Source organism: Cyprinus carpio, chromosome A3, assembly GCF_018340385.1.
Source record: "Cyprinus carpio isolate SPL01 chromosome A3, ASM1834038v1, whole genome shotgun sequence".
Taxonomy (NCBI): domain Eukaryota; kingdom Metazoa; phylum Chordata; class Actinopteri; order Cypriniformes; family Cyprinidae; genus Cyprinus; species Cyprinus carpio.
The window spans coordinates 37,553,525-37,575,949 of NC_056574.1; the positions used below are offsets into that span (position 1 = coordinate 37,553,525).

Sequence of the window (22,425 nt, forward strand, 5' to 3'; positions counted from 1 at the left end):
TTGGATGTAAAATTTTAAACAATTTTATTGAGTAAATAAAGTGAATCATTTTTTAAGGTACCATCAATGCTGAAAGGTATATCCAAGTTCTAGAACAACATATGCTCCCATCCAGACGTCGTCTCTTTCAGGGAAGACCTTGCATTTTCCAACATGACAATGCTAGACCACATACTGCATCAATTACAACATCATGGCTGCGTAGAAGAAGGATCCGGATACTGAAATGGCCAGCCTGCAGTCCAGATCTTTCACCCATAGAAAACATTTGGTGCATCATAAAGAGGAAAATGTGACAAAGAAGACCTAAGACAGTTTAGCAACTAGAAGACTGTATTAGATAAGAATGGGACAACATTCCTATTCCTAAACTTGAGCAGCTTGTCTCCTCAGTCCCCAGATGTTTGCAGACTGTTATAAAAAGAAGAGGGGATGCCACACAGTAGTAAACATGGCCTTGTCCCAACTTTTTTGAGATGTGTTAATGCCATGAAATTTAAAATCAACTTATTTTTCCCTTAAAATTGGTAAGTTTTATAAGTTTAGTGATTTGATATGTCATCTATGTTATTTTTTTAATAAAATATTTAAATTTGAAACTTCCACATCATTGCTTTTCTGATTTTATTCACAATTTGTACAGTGTCCCAACTTTTTTGGAATCGGGTTTGTAATAAATTTTTCTATAGTTATCGCTTGTACACTATGTTGTGGGATTTTCCTTACAATAAACGCTTTTTGAAATGGAAATCAGGTGTGTCCCTATTGTTCTTAAAGCATGTGAACTGTAAACACCGTAACATCATTTACCAAGTTTAAGGATAAAGAATACATCAGGGTACACATTGTTCATTTATTACAGACACTGTAACAATGCAATACTGGTTAGCCTTATCCTTTAAAATATCAAGTGCAAATAATTGCACAAACCAACTTATCTTTCATTCACTGAAAAAACATTATGGTGCAACATCAAGTTTGAGGTTAGTAAATTTAAAATAAGTTAATGTCTAATAATGTCTAACCTCATTTGATTGTATTGCAGGGTTATAACCCTATATGTATTTATGTACTTCATTGTATTATTAACATAGTATGTCAAAGCAGAAAGAGAACTTAATAGCTAGCTGTACTCATTCAAGTTAATACCATTTAAATTAGTTCAAAATACTTTAGTGTTCTCTTTAAAATTAACGTTTAAAAGCGTCACTGCTAGTGTTTAAGAATATGACATTAATGAAAAAAGCTTAAGCAGCACAGAATTGAACAAGAAAGCAGAGATGTCAGACTTGTACTTGGTGAAAATAAACTGCCAGTTTAATAACCATACAATAAAACCTGAAAATACCGATGAATTATACTAAAAAAAAATATGATCGTAACAAAAACAAAAAAAGAGGATGAAAAATGCACAACCAGATAAAGTGGAACGAAGGGAATTATCAGGAAGGACGATTAGAGTTCACAACCCCCGATCCCCAATACACTCACTCACTCACACACACACACACACACACACACACACACACACATATACACACACAGTTACTCTCTGTTAGCAGCACACACGCTCTTACAATCACTCAGACATGCATAAAGGACAGGGTTTGATAATCAGTACATGTTAAATTCACAATCAAAATCACTGGACCTGCTCTAATGTCAGCATGCCACCCTGTGAGCCACCCCCACCCCCCTGCCAGCCACGGGGGCTTCGCTGAGCGTCTTCCTGCAGGTGCTGATCATCATTCAGAAGGTATAGGGGAGTGGGGCTGGGAACTGGATTTTGAGAGGGGTGGGTGCTGTAGGGTGGAATGAGGTGGGAGGGTTGGTGGAAGCCATTTGTGTATTTAAGGTGGATGTGTGTGGGTGTTTGGAGATCTGTGCGGCTCCCTAGTTCTCGTTGTCACCTGCTTCGTCGCCCTGGTTTTCTGACGTCCACAGCTGCAGGTATGAGAATTGATATAATGTATGAGCCAATAAAGCACTGAAACAGAAATAACACTGGTGCAGAATATACGATGGAGAACTTACAGTGAGGTTGTCCCTTAGAAGCTGCATGATCAAGGTGCTGTCTTTGTAGGAGTCCTCATTTAAAGTGTCAAGCTCAGCAATGGCTTCATCAAAAGCCTGTAAGAGAGGCTCTGGTTTCTCATTTGGGTTGAATGAGCATCAAATACACTGGTGCTTGTATTGTAACAATGTTTACCGTAGTAAAGATTTGCAAAGAAATAAAAAACACATTTATATGATGAAGTGTAAGAGGCTGTCCACATAGGACACATTCTTGTTTTTATGGTTTTATATGTACACATGCACTAGATGGGCATCTTTGGTGACTGTACTGTCTCTCAATACTTGGCAAGTTAAAATCAGTTGAATTTCTATAAGCAAGTCTCTGTCCAAATTTTGTTAAATGCAAGAACCCGTCCTGTGTGAATGGCCCCTTATGTTGCTAGCATTTAAAGAGATACCAACCGTCTTAGCGAGGTTACAAGCTTTCTCAGGAGAGTTGAGGATCTCGTAGTAAAAAACGGAAAAGTTGAGGGCAAGACCCAACCGTATAGGGTGAGTAGGCTGCATTTCCTGCTTACTTATCTCAAAGGCATCTTGGTAAGCCTTCTGAGATTTGTCAACCGTGGCTGAAAGAACAAAAAAATCATCTTATGTTGATTACATTCAAAAAATATAATTATGTCAAATATAGTCAGACAGATAGATTGTAGTGATGCACTGAAATTAACTTTTTACCGAAATCAAAAGGAAAGTTATTATTTAGTTGAAAACCAAAACTGAAAAGGACGTTTCCAGAATTCAATTTGGATAACTGAACTCATTATACTGTTCAGGGCGTAAACTTCTTTGGCAACCAAACACTTCTCAATGTTTCAGCCGAACAAATTTTACATACTGCTGCTCTAGAAGCATTTTTGGTCACGCTGATGTGTGTCCACACTGCTGATGTGTTTACCTGTTGTAGCGTATCCACGCCATGTTCACAAAATAGAAGCTAAAACAGTCAAAACACATCTTTGGAGAAGTGCCAATTAAACTGTCAATCTAAGATTTTGGCTCTCTAAAAGTATTACGCCAGAATGTTCTGGCCAAATATTTCCAAAATTTAGGTGTATCACTCATAGAAATACAGATAGATAGACAGATAGATAGTTAGATAAATGACAGACAGAGAGATAGAACAATATAATAATAGATAGAACGATAGATAGATTGACAGACATAACAGACAGACGGATAGAACGACAGACAGATAGAAACAGAACAGTGTTTCCCACAGACCTATACTCTATTTATGGCGGCACTTACCCCAATTGAGGGGGAGTTTTTTTTTGTTTGTTTTTTTGTATTGTAATACAAAAAAAAAAAACATGCTCCAATGCCAATATTTATGCGAATAACTTTATATACATAATTAAACATCTCCCTCACACATTATCTCTACATTTTTTCAGCAATTTAACACTCTCTATTGTTTGAAGATACTAATTTACAGGGCTTTCTGAAAATTCTTTTTTGGAAAATATTTTTGAATTTTCATCTGGATTGAAGGAGGAGACACTGAACAACAGAGTTAAAGAAGTTAACATTATAGTTAATATCATTTAGCCTATGTCAAATTTAAGGCTTTTAACCACCTTTAAAAAAATCTGCAAAATGAATACTGTAACATTTTAACCCGTAATATGACTGTATAAAGCATGATTTACAGTTCAGATACAGGGTTTTAATGGTTCCTCACATTTTTAGGTTTGCTGCTTAAAAATAAGGGTGGATTTTTGCACTGGTCTTAACAAAAACATCAGACAGGCTGATTGAAAATGCAAATTCACTTTCTGCCAGTAGGTGTCACTTTTGGAAACTGCAAAAATAAAGTGGTTTTCCAAAGCAAAGCAAAGCAACGCTGCGCCCGTAAATGCTACTTTATCAGGCATTATAAGAAAATGCCATCGATACTTTTCTGAAGACAGTCGGTTCCCTTCAGCAATACATTCACACTAACATGCTGCATTTTGACTGTAATATGCAGCGCTCATATTTATTCAGTGAATCAAAGCCTTTTGAATTTTAATCCAGCCATTTCACGATTCTTGTGCAAATCTATTTGTGGTGGTCAATGTTGATATTGTGGCGGGCATAAATATAAATCTAATCTAATAAATATAAATAAATAAAAATTAAAATAAATCAATGTATGGGAAACACTAAAACGTAAGACAGAACAACAGAACAATAGACAGATAGATAGATAGATAGATAGATAGATAGATAGATAGATAGATAGATAGATAGAATGCACTTACTGGTCTTGGATTCTCCAGACGCGACCTCAGATAAGTATCTAAAGTAATCGCCTTTCATTTTCAGGTAAAACACCTTGCTCTCTGCCTGAGAAGCATTGGGAATGAGGAACTTCTCCAAAAGACCCTGTCAAGACAGGTTGGGATCATCAGGATGGGTCATATTTGTGGTCAAACATAGTGAAAAATGGAACAACATTTGAGTCTTACTCTTTAAATACTGAAATTAAAGTGTTCTTTGTAAACTGAAAACGAAATACTTTGTATTTAAGAATGAACTTCATTTGATGTCATCATTATAAAATGTTCAGAGGATCATGAGAAAGAAGTGCAGGTACCAGCACATCAGTGCAGATTTCCTGCAGTTCAATCTCGATCTTTTCACGATACTCGCGTGCCATCTGTTGCTTCTTCTCGTTCCCCTCGGTCTTCTGCTCGATGCTGGAGATCACACGCCAGGAGGAGCGGCGGGCGCCCACCACGTTCTTGTACGGCAGGTTGAGCTGTTTGTTGTATTGATTGACGCCGCCCTCGGTAACAGCCTTCATAGCTGCTGCCATGTCATCGTAGCGCTCGGCCTGCTCAGCGAGCTTGGCATTCTGCACCAGGTCACTCTTGTCCATTTTTAGACTGAGAATCAGATACGAGTAGGTATGAGCAGAACAAGAAAACCACAGAAAACCACTAAATTAAATGGTTTTTAGAAATAATTGATGATGAGCAGGAGATAAACTATTTAAATCTACTCCGTTTTCAATCAATCTTCATTTTCATCAACTTATATTGATTCTTAAATCAAAGTTTGATATTTTAGTTTATGCTGTTTTCAGCTGATGCACAAAACTTCACGAAACATTATTTGTAGCGTGCCTCCCATCCAATAATTTTAATAAGTTTCTTTTGATATAAACAATGCCTCAGCTTTCAAATTTTAATCATGGAATTACAAAAATAAATGCAGTTCTGACAAACTTTAATACGGCATGACAGATCACTGTAGCCACACAAGTTAAAATGGCACATGAACTGATCATTTCTCCCTCTTGACTAATAGTTAATAGCACAAAATTAATTTTATGAACATCAGGTGTTGAAAGAAACAGTACAATTTACTGAAACACATCATGTCTCGTTCAATCTGTGTTTCAACCAGAGGTTAATCTCAATTAAACAGCTTGTAAGCAATGTCACAAAGTTGCATTCACGCCTCAGAAAAGCCATTCAAATGTCCACGAACTCAATAGTTAGCAAGAAAAATGAACTCTAGAGAAGAGCATTTTGATAAATATATGCACAGTTCTACACAATCATTATATTTTTACTTATCCGGGTCGTGAATTCTTATTTAATGTGTGTGAATACATCTGTCATCTACACAAGTTATGAAAATCACGTTTAAATGTTTATATTTTCAACAATGAATTGGACTAGAAACAACTATTATCATTAAGAAATTTATACTTAACTTAATTCATTGTATGCAATTCAGCGCGGATGACTATGTATAAAAATTAAAAGCAATTGTATTTAACAGTTTGCACTCTTTAATATCCATGTAATAATTGACGGGGTTCTTTATATATTTTACAGCATTACTTCAAAGATATTTTTTCTGTAAGAAAAATCTGACACGTCCTGTACCTATATATCCATATGAATCGAAATCGGATCGAATCACGCGCTTGTGAATCGTAATCAAATAATAAAACAGATTACAAAACACAGCCCTAACAGGTTTACGATCTCATTGAGAAGAAAGTGATCAGAAAGTGTGAAAAAAATGTCACGCTCTACCAACATAAAACATTATGACATCATGTCTAACACTCACTTGTCACATTTAACAAGGCCTGTTTAGAGCCAAAACAGCGAGTACATAGTAGATGAAAGCGTGTTTTACCAAAACAAACTGAACACTCAGGCCGTTGCTAAAAAAAAAAATTATAATTCATAATTTGTCCTTTTCTCGGTCGAGACGTTCAGCCCTCGATTCATCTGAACTCTCGTCAGGCTGCGCTGATAGGAGCTAGCACGCTAATCACACATCCTTCATTGAAAGGACGAAATTCTCCGATTATATGTAATGATTCTTAACTTTCTAAACAATACTGCTAGCGTTATTACGTTAACATCATCTAACACAAAATGCTGGCAGTGTGTTCGGATATTTTATTGTAACGATTCAGCGCTATTTCTGACAGACTGTGAGGCCTGAAGCGCTTAGCTATCGTAAATCCCTCTAGAACGGTGCACAAGATCATTCACGCAATCAAAGCAGAGAAAGCATGTTATGTACGACACGTGAACAGTGCTAGAACGAATCAGGGAAATACACTCACGTTGTGAATGGGGTTTACGCTGACTTTAATCGTTAAAAAGACACAAATCGGGTCCTCGTCCTCCGCCTCGCTCTTCGGTTGTTCTGGGCAGTACCTCTTCCGCTTACAGTGACACTTCCGCTTCCTGTAAACCGTTCCCACTGTCTGAAAGTTTTTTTTTTATTTGTATTTTTTTTATTATGTAACATACATTTAACATCATGAGTAACCCGTTTAGTTCGGCGAGTAGTGTTATAATGAACGACTCATTAAAGCAACGACAAGCACCGAATTTAAGGACTTAAATTAAGAAGTTATGCAGAGAAATCATTTGTATTAACGTCTGTGTTCTTAGCTCTGGTTTTTGAACTTCATTAGTATTATGTTTATTTGTAAATGCCACTGTCTGCAGGTATAAGTGACACATTTCCTGCAAAAATACAGCATGGACAAAAAGTTTTCAGCAGTTCAGGCTGAGACCAGCTATAATCAGTGAAGCACATCTGTGAGAGTGAGGTGTGGCAGTTCTACTCTGGTGTCTCCAATATACTGAAATCAGAACAAAATCAAGTCACAGAAGTACTGCATCTAAACAATAAATAAAAGCAAACGCAAGCAATGTTTGAAAAAGCTACATCAGCCCGACAAAGTGAAAGATGTTAACTACTTTACAGTTCAAAAGTTTGGGGTTGGTAAGATCAATCTATACATTTTTTTTTTTTTTTTTTTTTTTTTACAATTTAAAATTGACTGTTCTCTATTTTGATGTAATTTATTCCTGTGATCAAAGCTGCATTTTTAAGCACTATTACTCCAGTCTTCAGTGTCACATGATTCTTCAGAAATCATTCCAATATGCTGATTTGCTGCTATAGAGACATTTCTCATTATTATCAGTGTTGAAAACAGTTGAGCTGCTTAATATTTTTTATTTAAACTGTGATACATTTTTTTTAGTATTCTTTGATGGATAAAAAGTTCAAAAGAACAGCATTTATTTGAAATCTTTGTTGCATTATAAATGCCTTTACTGTCATTTTTGATCTATTTAATGTTTCCTTGCAGCTTTTAAAAATCTTAGACCCAAACATTTGCATGCATCAATAAGCAAAAAACAAGAACACAAAACCGAAACCTTTAGTCATTTTTATTAAACAAAACAAAAAAAAAATTATAATTCCAATTTCATATATGCCAACAAAAACCATTCAGTTCCATCCGAACACTGGAAACATGCCCAAACATCTGCTGCCCGATGTTCTACTGAAGAAATCAGTGCAATCTGTAATCATCTGTATAATTACATGAGAACATTTTTCTCATCGTCTAGAGATCGGAGGAGATTCAAAGTCACACTTTTGCTGGATGTCTGGATCACAAAAAAATAGCTTGGATCCAATCTGAACATTGGTGTGCACTGACTGTCAATGACTAAGCATCGGAGATTCAGTTTTCCTTTGATAAAACAAAGCCTGATATAAAAGGCTGTGGTTCATTTTGCAAAATTCATTTTCATTTTCCATCCAATAATATCCCTGCATTTTCTCTGAAAAACAAACACTGCTCTGAGAGTAAAAAATTTACCAAATGGACAGAAATAGCCTCTGGTTATCAGATATGCTAAATGCAAAAAAAATATTATGTTTCTGGAGGAAGGAGGTAAAGTAAGACAAGCAAATCAGAGGCAGCCTGTTGGCAAGCCTTCTAGCTTCAGAGTCAGATTTATTAATAGAGATTACACTCAAAAACCTCCACAGTTCCCTCCATGCCTTGGGTCACCGCGCTTCAGAGGAGAGCAGCAAGGACAGTCGTCAACCAGAGGGGCAGAGCATCAGTCTGGAGAAGAGGCCAGAGCAGGGTGCTTGTATTAGTTGGCTTTGGCTCGAAGCTGGGCTCTTTTGCCGGTGACAGCCTGGAAGCCGGTCTTGATGCTGGCTACAGAGCAGCGTGAGTGACAGGTTTCACACTGCAGGAAGTAGAGACGCGTGTCCTTCTGCAGAATTGTATCCGGTGAGCGGCAGGTGTGACAAGTCACATATTCCTCTGTGAAACACAAAAAGAAAATTCATTGTCGAAAATTATGTAGTAAATTAAATGATACCAAGTTACAGCAAATAGTATTGGTACACAAACTGCACATTCATACGTGCAAATGTTTGACTTACTTATATATCTTCTCAAGACATTTTCTATTTGTTTCTGTTGAAAGCGTCCCTTAATTACAAGCTGGTTATTTCCATCTATGGATCCACTAGAAGCAAGAAGACACTGCTCGCGTTACAGGAGAAATCACCATTTGACAGAATTCTGGAAATGCAATTAAAAGCTTACCTCGTTCCTAACTCAGCTAACAGGAATGCCAAAAGATGTTTGGGCTGTCGATGCAACCTGAAGATGAAAATGCAAACATGCAAGAGTTTAATAGATAAAATTACACCGATAAACTAGAATCACTGATTTGGTTATATTCACATATGGGTCAATGACAAGTAAAAGTGTCCATGTTAAAGAAAAGGAATTTATTTGTCACACCCACATGTGAGTGTACACACCTTAATCGTTTTCTAAAAGGTATATATATTGTGACGAGCACTCCCAGAGGAATCAGCGTCGCCCTGGAAACCAAAGTAAAACACCTGCATGTCCTCGTCACCGGCTGATCGGTCACAGCTGCTCCCCATCAGCCAGCACGTTTAAAAGGAGCACATGTTTCACACAGAAGGGGTTCTCGAACCGAATGCACCACTGGACTAATCCCACTCTCCTTGTTCCACAGAAAGCAGCGAGTGACCGACAGCCCACACCCTTGGGAGCACGTCAGGACACCCCCTTTCACCTTGAGTGGCACCGAAGCGCACGGAGAGCACACGGGGCGCACCAACCAGCGGGAAACGGATCAGGACACTTCACCAGGCACCCTTCACTGGTCAATAAACCCACCCTCCGGGGCTGTTAATTCACGCATCTCTTGTCGAGTGTTTCTTCACCCCGTGACAGTGGTGGCGAATGCGGGCATTACAGTGAGGAATCACCGACAAGATCACCGCCCCAACGCTTATTTTTTTTCACTTTCTTTTTTTCCCTGTTGTCTGTCACCAGCACCACGGAAGGCGGCACGCGCGGCCCCGCGATGGAGGACGTCTTACAACGCCTCGCTGAAGTAAGCATCCGCCAGCAGCAAATAGCGGAACACCTCGCCACTCGCCTGGGCCGGACGGAGGATGAACTCGCCGCCGTCCGGGCGGCCGCGGCCCAGCGCGTTCCGCTACCTGAACCTCGGGCACAAGCTACCCGTCTGCTGCCGAAGATGACGGCCGAGGACGATGTGGAAGCCTTCCTCCAGGTCTTCGAAAACACCGCCCACGGCCAGAGGACGAGTGGGCACGGGCGCTGGCACCCCTCCTCACCGGTGAAGCGCAGAGGGCTTACTTCTCGCTCCCCCTGACAAGTGCCGACAGCTACATCGAAGTTAAGCGAGAGATCCTGGCGAGGCTGGGTCTCTCCCCGGTGAGCGCCGCCCAGCAGTTCCACGAGTGGGAATACAAGCCCCGGGTGCCAGCCCGTGCCCAGGCGGCCGAACTCAGCCGCATCGCCCAGCACTGGCTGTTGGACGGAAACCCCACCCCAACGCAGGTAGCGGAACGAGTGGTGGTCGATCGCCTCCTACGCGCACTGCCTCGCGCTCACCGACAGGCTGTCGGCATGAGAAACCCACGTGACGTCCGGGAATTGGTGGAGGCGATCGAGCTGGCGGATGCTGTCCATCCCAGCGGGGCCGGGGACCGGCTGCCGCCATTCCCCCGGAGGGTGGTCCAGGAGCGACGCCCGCTCGAAGGCACCGCGTGACCAGTCAGCAGGCCGACGGTTCCCCCCCACCGCGAGACGAGCCCATGCCCAGTGCAGAACCACCGTCGCCTCCGCGAGCCTGGCTGGCAGGCTGCATCCTGCACCAACGGGTGCCAGCGGGAGCCCCCCGAAGCAGAGGTGAGGGTGGATGGAAGACGGTTCCGGGCCCTCTTGGACTCAGGCAGTGCGGTCACCCTCATCCAGTCGCGACTTTGCGCCCCTCAACGCGGACGGAAAAACCTCCTACCAATAACCTGTGTGCACGGAGACACTCGCCAAGTACCGGCCCGTGAGATGGTGATTTCATCCCCCCAGGGCACCTGGCCGGTGGAGGTAGGCCTGGTGAAGGACCTGCCGGTGGCCGTACTGCTCGGACGGGATTGGCCCGGCTTCGAGAAGCTGCTGTCTGCCGCCACTCAGCCTGCCAGCCCCAAGGGGAACCGTCGAAGGCCGGGGCGGCCGCCTGGACCCCGCCGCCGACTGGCCCTGCTCGCCTCCGACAGTGGGAGAGAAGGTGAGGTCCCCTCCCGGTCCACTAATCTGTTTTATGATATCTACCAACAGGCCGCTGGAGGGGGCTCTTTTTCGCCAAGGAACAGCGGGAGGAGGACGACGACCGACTCAAGCACTGTTGGAGCCAGGTGCGAGTCGTGGATGGAGAGGACGACGTCCTCCCCCGGCCCCACCCTCTCCCACATTTTGTTATAGAGAATGGCCTGCTGTATTGTGTCGCCCAGCGAAGGGGGGAGGAGAAAAAGATTACTAGTTGTGCCACGGGCCAAGACCGAGACCATTCTCGAGCTGGCCCATTCCCACCCCATGGCAGGACACCTCGCGGCAGCCAATACCGCTCAACGCATCCGCGACCGCTTCCATTGGCCGGGCCTGGGCGCCGAGGTAAAGCGGTTTTGCCAAGCCTGCCCGACCTGTCAGGCCACGTCGCCCAGGACTCCTCCCCCCAGCCCGCTCATCCCGCTGCCTATCATCGAGGTGCCCTTCGAGCGGATAGGAATGGACATAGTAGGGCCGTTGCCGAAGTCTGCCCGAGGGCACGAGCACATCCTGGTCATCGTCGACTATGCCACCCAGTACCCAGAAGCAGTCCCCCTGCGGAAGGCCACCGCGAAGTCCATCGCCCAGGAGCTGTTTCTGCTGGCCAGCCGAGTCGGCCTCCCCTCGGAGATCCTGACTGACCAGGGAACCCCCTTCATGTCCCGGCTAATGGCTGACCTCTGCCGGCTTCTGCGGGTGAAGCAGTTGAGGACCACGGTTTATCACCCCCAAACTGATGGCCTCGTAGAGGGATTTAACCAAACCCTCAAGCAAATGCTCAGACGTGTGGCGGCGGAGGACAAGCGGGATTGGGACCTCATGATCCCCTACGTACTCTTTGGGGTCCGCGAAGTTCCCCAGGCCTCAACTGGCTTCACCCCCTTCGAGCTCCTGTTCGGCCGACAACCCCGGGGCCTCTTGGACGTGGCCCGGGAAGCGTGGGGAGCAGCAGCCGGCCCCGCATCGTACCGTCATCGAACATGTCCCGGCAAATGAGGGAACGGATCGACCGAGTGATGCCATTAGTCCGGGAACACCTCACCAGGGCCCAACAGGCGCAGCAACGTCATTACGACCGGGCAGCCCAACCACGGGAGTTCCAACCGGGAGACCGCGTCATGGTCCTGGTCCCCAGCTCCGCCTGCAAATTTCTGGCCTCCTGGAAGGGACCCTACTCGGTCGTGGAGAGGATTGGACCGGTCACCTACCGCCTGAGACAGCCGGGGCGACGGCAGGCGGAGCAACTCTACCACATCAACCTCCTAAAGAAATGGGGTGGGGACCCGGGACCAAGTAGCGGCCCTGAGTCTCACCGAGCCCGTGGTTGTGGATGTCAACCCCCACCTTTCGGCTGCCCAGAAGACGGAGCTGCAGCACCTGGTCAGTCAGTTCCAGGATGTGTTCTCCTCTCAGCCCGGGCAGACCAACGTGATACAACATCATATCCGGACGGCCCCAGGAGTCGTGGTTAGGCAACGGCCCTACCGAGTCCCGGAGGCTCGTCGGCAGGCTATTGAGGACGAGGTCCAACAGATGCTGAAGTTGGGGGTAATAGAACCATCCCGGAGTCTGTGGTCCAGCCCCATTGTGATGGTTCCCAAAGCCGGATGGCACCCTCCGCTTTTGTAACGACTTCCGCCGCCTGAACGAAGTCTCCGAATTCGACGGGTACCCCATGCCTAGGGTGGACGAACTGCTGGACCGGCTGGGAAGGGCCCGGTATATCAGCACCCTAGACCTCACCAAAGGCTATTGGCAGGTACCGCTCTCTGAGGCCGCCAAGCCGAAAACCGCCTTCTCCACCCCCAGTGGCCACTGGCAGTACCGGACCCTTCCCTTCGGCCTACATGGGGCCCCTGCGACGTTCCAGCGGATGATGGACATCCTCCTGCGGCCTCACCAAGCGTACGTGGCCGCTTACCTGGATGACGTCGTGGTCCACTCCGAGGCATGGGACGAACATCTGGATCGTCTGCGGAGGGTGCTTTCGGAGCTCCGGCGGGCTGGACTTACCGCCAACCCCCGCAAATGCCACCTAGCCCTCTCTGAGGCCAAGTACCTGGGCTACCAAGTCGGCCGAGGACTCATCCGGCCGCAAGACAAGAAAGTTGAGGCCATCCACGCCGCACCCAGACCCACGACAAAGACCCAGGTACGAGCCTTCTTGGGGTTGGCGGGGTACTACCGTTGTTTTATCCCCAACTTCTCCTCTTTAGCCGCCCCCCTGACAGACCTGACCAGGAAGGGGCAGCCGGAGAAAGTATGCTGGACCCCGTCGGCGGAAGAAGCCTTCTCCCAGGTGAAAGCAGCACTCACGTCCTCGCCGGTACTCCGCGCCCCGGACTTTAGCTGCCCCTTCCTGCTGCAGACGGATGCTTCCGACACCGGACTAGGAGCGGTCCTCTCCCAAATCCAAGAAGGTGAGGAGCATCCGATCATCTATATCAGCAGGAAGCTGTCCCCCGCCGAGAGGAAGTACGCCGCCGTGGAGAAGGAAGCCCTGGCCATCAGGTGGGCAGTCCTGGAGCTCCGGTACTACCTCCTAGGCCGCAAGTTCACCCTGGTAACCGACCACGCGCCCCTACAGTGGATGGCCCGCGCCAAGGACACCAATGCCAGGGTGACTCGCTGGTTCCTAGCGCTCCAGGACTTCCACTTTGAAGTCCGCCATCGAGCTGGGGCTGCCAACGCGAACGCCGATGGCCTCTCCCGGATCTGGACAGCTTATGCAGGTCTGTCAGGGGTCATTCCCCTAATTTCACCTCTACTGTCTACATGTCTTCGCAGGACCAGAACGACGCTTGGGGGGGGGGGAATGTGACGAGCACTCCCAGAGGAATCAGCGTCGCCCTGGAAACCAAAGTAAAACACCTGCACGTCCTCGTCACCGGCTGATCGGTCACAGCTGCTCCCCATCAGCCAGCACGTTTTAAAAGGATCACATGTTTCACACAGAAGGGGTTCTCGAACCGAATGCACCACTGGACTAATCCCACTCTCCTTGTTCCACAGAAAGCAGCGAGTGACCGACAGCCCACGCCCTTGGGAGCACGTCAGGACACCCCCTTTCACCTTGAGTGGCACCGAAGCGCACGGAGAGCACACGGGACGCACCAACCAGCGGGAAACGGATCAGGACACTTCACCAGGCACCCTTCACTGGTCAATAAACCCACCCTCCGGGGCTGTTAATTCACGCATCTCTTGTCGAGTGTTTCTTCACCCCGTGACATATATATATATCTATATACCCCGTATATATATATATATATATATATATATATATATATATATAAATAAAAGATATATATAAAGAAAATCCTGAAGAAGAATGTCCGGCTGTCATTTCGTGACCTCAAGCTCAAGTGCACTTTGGTTATACAGCAGGAAAATGATCTCAAACACACCAGCGGGTCCACCTCAGAATGGCTCCAGAAGTACAAAATTAAGGTTTTGGAGTGGCCAAGTCAAAGTCCGGGCTTAAAGCCGATTGAGATGCTGTGGCATGACCTTAAATAGTCCTTTCATGCTCGAAAGCCGTCCAATGTGGCTGAATTAAAACAATTCTGCAAAGAAGATTGGGCCAAAATCCCTCCACAGCGATGTGAAAGACTCATTGACAGTTATGGCAAACGTTTGATTGCAGTTGTTGCTGCAAAGAGTGGCACAACCAGTTATTAGATTTAACAATTACTTTTTCATGTAGTGCCAGGCAGGTTTGGACAGCTTTTTCTCTTAATAAATGAAATCATTATTTCAAAACTGCATTTTGACTATCTCAATCTTTTAAGTGTGACAAATATGCAAAAATTGTATTAAAAAAAAAAAAGGGAGGGGGCAAAAACCTTTTCACGGCAGTGTACATATACATACATACATACAGAGTTTATTTGCAAAAACGAATAACTCGGTTATTTCAATTTTTCATTGTGCATTCCAAATAATTTCAAACAAACTGCAGTTGAGTTATTTTGATTAGGTTAAAAAAAAAAACTCAAAATACAGCTAACTAACACAATAAAACATGATAACATAAAAAAAAACCCATGATTTTTTCAAATAAACAAAAAAAACTAGTTATGTCTTTGCAAGTAAACTTCACACACACACACACACACACACACACACACATACATATACATACATATTATATATACACACAAAAACCATTATTATTTTTATTTGGTTATTTATGTATATTCAGTATTTATTTTTTTATAATTATTATTAATTAAAATATTCTTCAATTAATAATAAATACAAATTACAATCTGTATTAACCATGGCTTGTTGAAAAAAGTTATTTTAAAATATCTCAATAAACTTATTTATCTTGACACACATAATGAGGGGCTTTTATTGATTTTTTTAATTTAATTTTATTGATTTTTTTTTTGCATTTTATTGCACTTGATTTTGATTTGGCAGACATATGTTGGTCAAATGTTAATTTTAGAATTTTAATAAGGATTTACTTTGTGATATTAGGACAGCTGTGTCACTCTAAATTTAATTCAGAAATTAAAAAACATTGCATCATCATTGTATGTATGAATTTTTAGTATTTCCATGTTTTAATGTATTTTTGAATAAACGGGTAGGACCAAAAACAAAAGCCTTGTAACTGACCGATATATCATCTGTTGTATTATTTTATTTAAATTTTATTTAAAAAAAAAAAACAACAACAAAAAACACAGCAGACATGGACACTAAATGTTGATACTCACAGTTTACAGATGTCAGTAAAGTTGACAAAAGATGTTTTCTTGGTCCCAACTCGGACCACCTGAGGTGGCTTCATCACAAACTTCCTCTTCTCCCCAGCCACCATATCAGGGTTCTTCTCCCTCATGATGTTAAACACCCGGCTCAACAACTGTAAAGATGCAGACATGGAAATAAAGACACTCCAAATCAAAGGAAAACTATGCCATTAGCATGGGGTAGAAGTATATCAGATGTGTGAGGAATAAGAAGGATAATCATCATACCTCATCGTAGGTGTAATCTCTTTCTGTACCGGCCCATGCTGGTCCCGACTGTGAACTGAATGTAACGCCATCTGTGCTTTTATCATCCTCAATGACTGTAGAAAAATATAGGTGAAGAATTCACACTATCTAATATTTAATCATCGCCATTAAAATCTTTTTCATATAGTATCTGATATTACAGTAATAACTGATATAGATATAACTGAGCTGCATAATTCGACTAATTAAATGAAGCATGTCTTCATACCATCATCCTTTTTCACAGTATCACTTTCCTCAACAAATTCCACTTTTTTTGACTTCTTTTTTTTAGTTGGAAGCATCAGATCAAATTCATCGTCCTCCTGCATCATTTCCTGCTGGTCTCCCTCAATTTTCAGCTCCTGGTCACCAATAGAATGAAAAGAGCCAACAGCCTTTAGAAGAACGATCCAAGACAAGAAAATAAGCTCAATGGACGTCACATTAGGAATCATTATACCAGACAGCTCAAATAAAAAAATACAATACCAGAGATGTAATGGACCCACTTTATATGTGTCTAACTATACACTACGTCAGGTACAATGTACTTAATGTAGCACTGCAAAACACTTCTAATGTGGGAAATGAATAAAGTTAGAGACAGGTTTGGCGGTATGGTTAGGTTTATGTGTGGGGCAACTACAGAAATTAATTACAGACATTATACATATTTTTAAAAATTCCTGTATGTAATTATGTAAAAGCATGTATCTACAAAGTAAGTGCATTTTATCATGATTAATATAAGTGTCAGTACATAGTAGTTAAAGTTATTAGTAGATAAACTATACAAAGTGGGTCCAATTTCTTTAAATAATAATAATTAATAATGCAACACACTAAATTAAAGTTGGTATGAAACAGAAGTTGTGATCATCTTTTTTTTCGCTGTTGAAACACCTTCTTAAACAAGAAAATATGTTTTTGAAGATTACAAGGGCACATAATTTCTTTTAAAAATAATGATGTGCATTGATAAATCATTAAATGTCAGCACAGTAGTTAAAGATAAAGTGGGCCAAATGTAATAATGACACAGATATGGTCACAGGAATTTCCAATAAGTGGTGAAAACATTTCATGTGCATTGCATCACTCCCTGGCAATCTCCACATAAACAATTACCTTCATGCCCTCCTCAACGTCATTTTCAAACACCTTCTTCGGTTTCTTTTTCTTCTTCTTCTGGTTAAAGAAGTTCAGATCATCCAAATCATCCGAAGGCTCTGTGAAGATCAAAAAGTAGAATCCTGAAACCGCACCGTACACGAACTCCACACGTGCGATGAAATGTTCCAAGTTTGTGATTTAAAAACATTTGTTGAGAATCATTCGACTAAACCCAAGGCCCAGAGATAAAAGAGAAGAGCAAAACACTTCACGGATGATCATACTTGCATCCTCTCACCCTTTTTCTTGACTTCATCATCTTCGGGGTCCAGTTCTCGCTCCTCTGCTGCTTCGGGCTCAGCTTCTTTCTGTTCAGTCTGTTGAGCCTCCTCTCCATCTCCATCCTCGTCGAGCATGAAGGGCTTCTTCTTCTTCTTTTTCTTCTTTGATGTGGAGGGGTCGAATAAAATCTGAGGACACACAACACACCAGGTTCATTTGCTCAAACATGCCTCAATGTGCTGAAGGACACAACACTGAGCTCAACTCTTTTTACTGCTCAAGCAATGTTGAGTATTATTTACTTTAGTTTTTGTATTTTATACAATTAGAAATAATACGCAATGATGTAAAAACGTGCAACCACACAGCACGACGTTAACTGCTCTCATAATCTATGCCAAAAGTCACAACATGATAACTGAATATTTCCACTCAGCTGTCAATAATAACAAAATATACATATAGTCCACCACAATACCTCGTCTTCGGACATGATGACTGAATCTAATATTGCTGTTTCTCGTCCTGTTAAACCTCGCTGACACGGTTAACACTGCTGCTCTCATCCACTGTCTTGCATCAGCACAGGCGATCTTAACGCGCACGCGTACTTCCGACGACCACTGATTACATCATCGTGATGACAACATTACGCGACTTGCAATGACACTGCTGATGTATTTCAATCGATTACAATATTTATGTTCAGATTTACATTTATACTAATAATTATTATTGTTGTTTGCTTTGTAGCTTCTTACAGACATATATGTAGAACACCACGAATCGAAACGCGAATTAATCAAATAAACAAGATTTGTTTTCAGAAACAAACTGCCATGTGCTTTATTGAAAATCATGACTCCACCAAACCCATTATCAACATGAATGTAACAGAAAGAACAGCAAAATCAACTTTTGAAGAAAAGAGTGAAATGAGCAGCTAGATGCAGTACAAACACCATGCCTCACTCTTCTTATAATTTCCATCAGTCAGCCATGAGGCATTTCACAGTCATTTAAAGACATGCCACTCAAATCGCATCAGCATGCCTTTCATTAAGGCACATAACACAGCAGACACGTCTTTATATGCTTTTGATTGCAAGGGCAGGACAGAAGTTGTTTCATATATAATTTGAACAAGAACTAAGCTATATACTACAGAAGACTAACACCACCAGAGAAAAGGAATCCAAGTTTAATGATCTCTCAAATAAAAGCCATCTCATTTTTTTTAAAACATACAAATGTACACATATGCCTCAACCTGAATAGATACAGCATTTTTGCATTTCAAAAAAGTATATGCTCCCATACGGGGAAAAAAAAATATGGTAGTTTTTGTATAATTACAACCATCTACTGTCTGATAAACCCTCAGCACATCAATGAATCAGGCCTGAAGAGAGCACAGCTGGAAAGATCTGTTATTAAATAGGTCATTTTCTGCAACTTTTTGGATGCAGCACCAAAACAAAACATGATGGGCAGTCAGATTTTTATATATATATATATATATAAAATGGAGCTAATGTTAGTCATTTCAATTTGTTATTTGTCTCCAAACCATAATATGTCACTGTCAACAAACTGTAAAAAAGCTTATGCTGTTGGAAGTGCTTGAATAACATTAATTTAACAGAACACATTGAGATCGAAGATCGAAGCAAACAACAATACCAAATATATTTAATAAATCATATGAGATGAGAGCGTGTTGATCATGTATATGAAAACTGTGTATTGGCAAACATGCTTATCTTATGACAAAACAAAACAAGCAGTTTCTGAGTAGTAGAGAGGTCAAAAAACACCTCTATCAGAAGAGGGAAAATTAGAAACACCAATGCATTACCTAAATAACCAAGGGCAAACATTTAAGGGTCACTTCATATGTTATGTCATCAGATTTTATTGTCAGATTAACCTGCTTTATATCCATTTTAGTTGTAAATCGTGTTTTTTTTTTTTTTTTTTCTGGGCTTGTTTTATCCACTCTGCAAGAGCTATGGTAAAATTTGTTTTGTAGTGTTAACCCTCTAAAGGTTCTCGGGTTTGCCTGCCCAGGCCAACCACGATGAGCAACAAGAGTCTGTCAGATTGGGTACATTCACATGGCCCACGCCTTGAGTTCTTCCATGTCATCCTCATCCTCCTCTTCTCTCTTTTTTTGGGCTGGAGAAACACAAAGGCAAATAGTTATAAGGGTTTCCACAGGGAACACTCTCGAGACGTCTTTCTACTAGTGTAATCCACTTTTCAAGTCCAATTTCACACGTATTGTCTCATAAGTAAAAATCTGAAAGTAGTTTGTGAGATATAACAACAAATTCTATGTTAGTATTATGTTGATATGTACTGAACAGCATGAAACAAACCAACAGGTTTCTTGGGTAATGGGTTTGAAGGCACACTGGGCAGAGGGACATCCTCTGTGCCACCAATTTCCAGCAGGTTCTTGTCCAGTTCCTCCTGTTCCAACTCCTCTAATTCAGCCAAAAGCTCAATCCTAGAAAGGAAAAAGAATTGCATTGTTCGGTCAACATCTGTAAAAACTGCATTTGAAGAGATACATCCATGTAAGACGTATTATCAAGCAATTTCACCTTAATCAGAGAGTTAGATACTTCTCTAAAAAATGTAAGTCCAAAATTTACAATAATGTTTAATATAAATGTTTAAACCTGCCGATGTTCTTAACAAGATGATCCAAAGAGCAAAAACATCTGAGAGTCACAGGATCAGCATCACAATGTTTCTTAAAATAATGCAGAATCTTAAATAATTTTTTAGTCACAATGCTTCTTTGCTTGATATTTTAAAATCCTAACAAGTTCCGTTGAGGAACTCTGAATACCATACTGAAAATATGGAATTTTTTTAAGGGGATTCAAATTCTTGAACGCTCCTCAGTGTGTCAAACATCACACAAGTTCGCTCCCTTTGTCTCAACTCACCTCATCATAGTCTTCTCCAAAACCTATAGGCTTCGAAATGGCATCGGAAATCTCGTTTGCCAGCTCCTGCTGCTCTGTGATGTCCTGCATGAGGTCGTCCACTTTGTCTATATCCCTAAAAACAACCAATAATATTAAATCAGTTTCTATTTTTGCACATCACTAACTGTATTCTGCGGTACAGGAAATTTTACTCGGGCATCTTACATGTTTTCGTGCGCTGTCTTCATGGCCTTGGCTGCCAAGCCCATGTTTTTAAGCACTTCAGTGTTTGTATTGGCATTCTCCAATGCTTCTCGCTGGAACTCAATAGTGGAGAGAGTGCCATCTATCTGAGCCAGCTGCTTCTCATATCGCTTCTTTCTTTTCAGGGCCTGTAAAGCAGCTTTAAAAAAAAAAAAAGGGTTAACAGATTACACTCACTCTATGTATTAAATTTTTTTTTTTTATATGATAATCAAGGTGGTTGATTCAAGATTAAGACTGAACCATACACAAACAAGCTATTCCCAGCATGTGGGATGTTTCGTTATAGTAAACAATGCATTCAATTAAGTGTCAATGGTTATTTCACAACACACCACATGACACCAATCAGACCTAACTAAGTGATATCCTTAATTTAACCCCAACTCTTGAATTTAGTTCCTGGACAGCGTATCCTACCTGACATAAGTGTTATATTAATAAACTGACTTCATAGTGACGCATGGGTGTAGCTAACGTTACCTAACTAACATCACTGAAATCGACGACAGGTGGGGCGAGAGAAGAGATGAGCTTCCTTTAAAAAGTTATTTAAGACAACTATGATCCTTCTCCCATGACGGCTCGGTTTTAAATACATACCTCGTTTGTTTTTCGTGCCGTTTTTCTTTGCCGTTAATAGTTCCGCATCAATCTTTTGCTCTAAGTACTCTTGTTTCTTGGTTAACATCTCTTCTGTCTCACGGAGTTTCTGGATCGCTTCTTGTGGGCTCGGGCCTTTGCCTCCTTTCCCCCCGCCGCCGAACAGTTTGCCGAATACGGACATATTGTTCTGTATTTCGCGAAACTGGAAAATCCCTCCGAGTCTGTTTGTTTCTAGACACTACTGATAATAACGTCCGTCGCTGTTCCGTGTTCAGGTGTTGATTGTCTTACTTCCGCCTTCAGGCCCGCTGACGTCACGGGACTCGTCACGGTCATGCCACCTATCAACGCCGCGGCTGCTGAACAGGAAAACTACAACTCGTGACCAAACAAATGATTTAACACTTTTGTTAAAAAAAAAACCCACCCTTTTTAAACTTCACAAAACATCTTAAGGCTAAAAGTAGCTCAAAACTCGCCGATTTAGGAGAAAATCTTTAAAATAGTGGGCGTGTCAATCCTAAATTTAGGACTAAATGTTTGCTCTAAGAGTATTTCACAAAGCGTTTTAGCTCTAACACTAGCTCTTAAATCTTTGAAAGGTTAAGAGTAGTGAAGAGGACTCCTAAGTCACTAAGATCAAACCACAAACTATCCTAAAATCGCTGTTGTTTGCCGGCAATCTGCCTCTGAATGTAAACATTTTTGAAACATTTGATGATAATGACCTTTTAAAAAGGAATGTGCCTCTGAACGTAAACATTTTTGAAACATTTGATGATAATGACCTTTTAAAAAAGGTTTCACCTTTGGGTTTCGAGGTTACAACAGCTGTTCTTGCGTCCAGTTTTATTTTTTTTTTTTTTTCATGTATTACCATCAGCCATGATTATTCTACTCTGTTAATTAAAAGGCTGTTTATATGCATATTCACTAATTATTTACTAGAAGCATACATGTAAGAGGCGCACAATAAGCTGAACATATTCTTGTTTAATAAGAGACACTTAGCCTGCATTTTTAAATCTGTATTTGGATGTGACAACATTCTTATTTTTAAACCTTTATATATGGCAACATCGTGCTCTACAATATTTCCATGAATAAATCTCTGACGGAGACTATCAGTAAATCACTGCGTGCATAGTTAGTGCGCATGCTGACATCA

At 42.0% G+C, this 22,425-nt stretch overlaps 3 protein-coding genes across 4 annotated transcripts; all 3 read right to left on the minus strand.

Annotated features, from left to right (window-relative positions):
* Positions 1–1,294: 1,294 nt before the first annotated feature.
* Positions 1,295–6,813, minus strand: LOC109105970 (14-3-3 protein beta/alpha-B-like). Its single transcript, XM_019119278.2, has 6 exons — positions 6,656–6,813; positions 4,655–4,946; positions 4,320–4,443; positions 2,479–2,642; positions 2,035–2,130; positions 1,295–1,944 (listed from the first exon to the last, which is right to left on the minus strand). Exons 2-6 carry the CDS (start codon positions 4,937–4,939, stop codon positions 1,894–1,896), a joined length of 720 nt encoding a protein of 239 aa, XP_018974823.2. The 5' UTR covers positions 4,940–4,946; positions 6,656–6,813; the 3' UTR covers positions 1,295–1,893.
* A 953-nt stretch (positions 6,814–7,766) lies between these two features.
* LOC109047901 (eukaryotic translation initiation factor 2 subunit 2-like) lies at positions 7,767–18,083 on the minus strand. Of its 2 annotated transcripts, none has more exons than XM_042731986.1 (9): positions 17,924–18,083; positions 17,462–17,633; positions 17,179–17,279; positions 16,277–16,412; positions 16,027–16,121; positions 15,763–15,911; positions 8,966–9,022; positions 8,800–8,885; positions 7,767–8,677 (listed from the first exon to the last, which is right to left on the minus strand). In XM_042731986.1, exons 1-9 carry the CDS (start codon positions 17,936–17,938, stop codon positions 8,502–8,504), a joined length of 987 nt encoding a protein of 328 aa, XP_042587920.1. In that variant the 5' UTR covers positions 17,939–18,083; the 3' UTR covers positions 7,767–8,501. The 2 variants fall into 2 exon arrangements, with proteins under 2 accessions (XP_042587920.1, XP_042587915.1); XM_042731981.1 differs by having other exon boundaries at positions 16,277–16,445.
* Positions 18,084–18,630: 547 nt separating this feature from the next.
* Positions 18,631–21,579, minus strand: LOC109047902 (charged multivesicular body protein 4c). Its single transcript, XM_042731995.1, has 5 exons — positions 21,255–21,579; positions 20,613–20,790; positions 20,406–20,520; positions 19,827–19,950; positions 18,631–19,623 (listed from the first exon to the last, which is right to left on the minus strand). The coding sequence occupies exons 1-5, from the start codon at positions 21,436–21,438 to the stop codon at positions 19,559–19,561; spliced, it is 666 nt and encodes a 221-aa protein (XP_042587929.1). The 5' UTR covers positions 21,439–21,579; the 3' UTR covers positions 18,631–19,558.
* Positions 21,580–22,425: the final 846 nt, after the last annotated feature.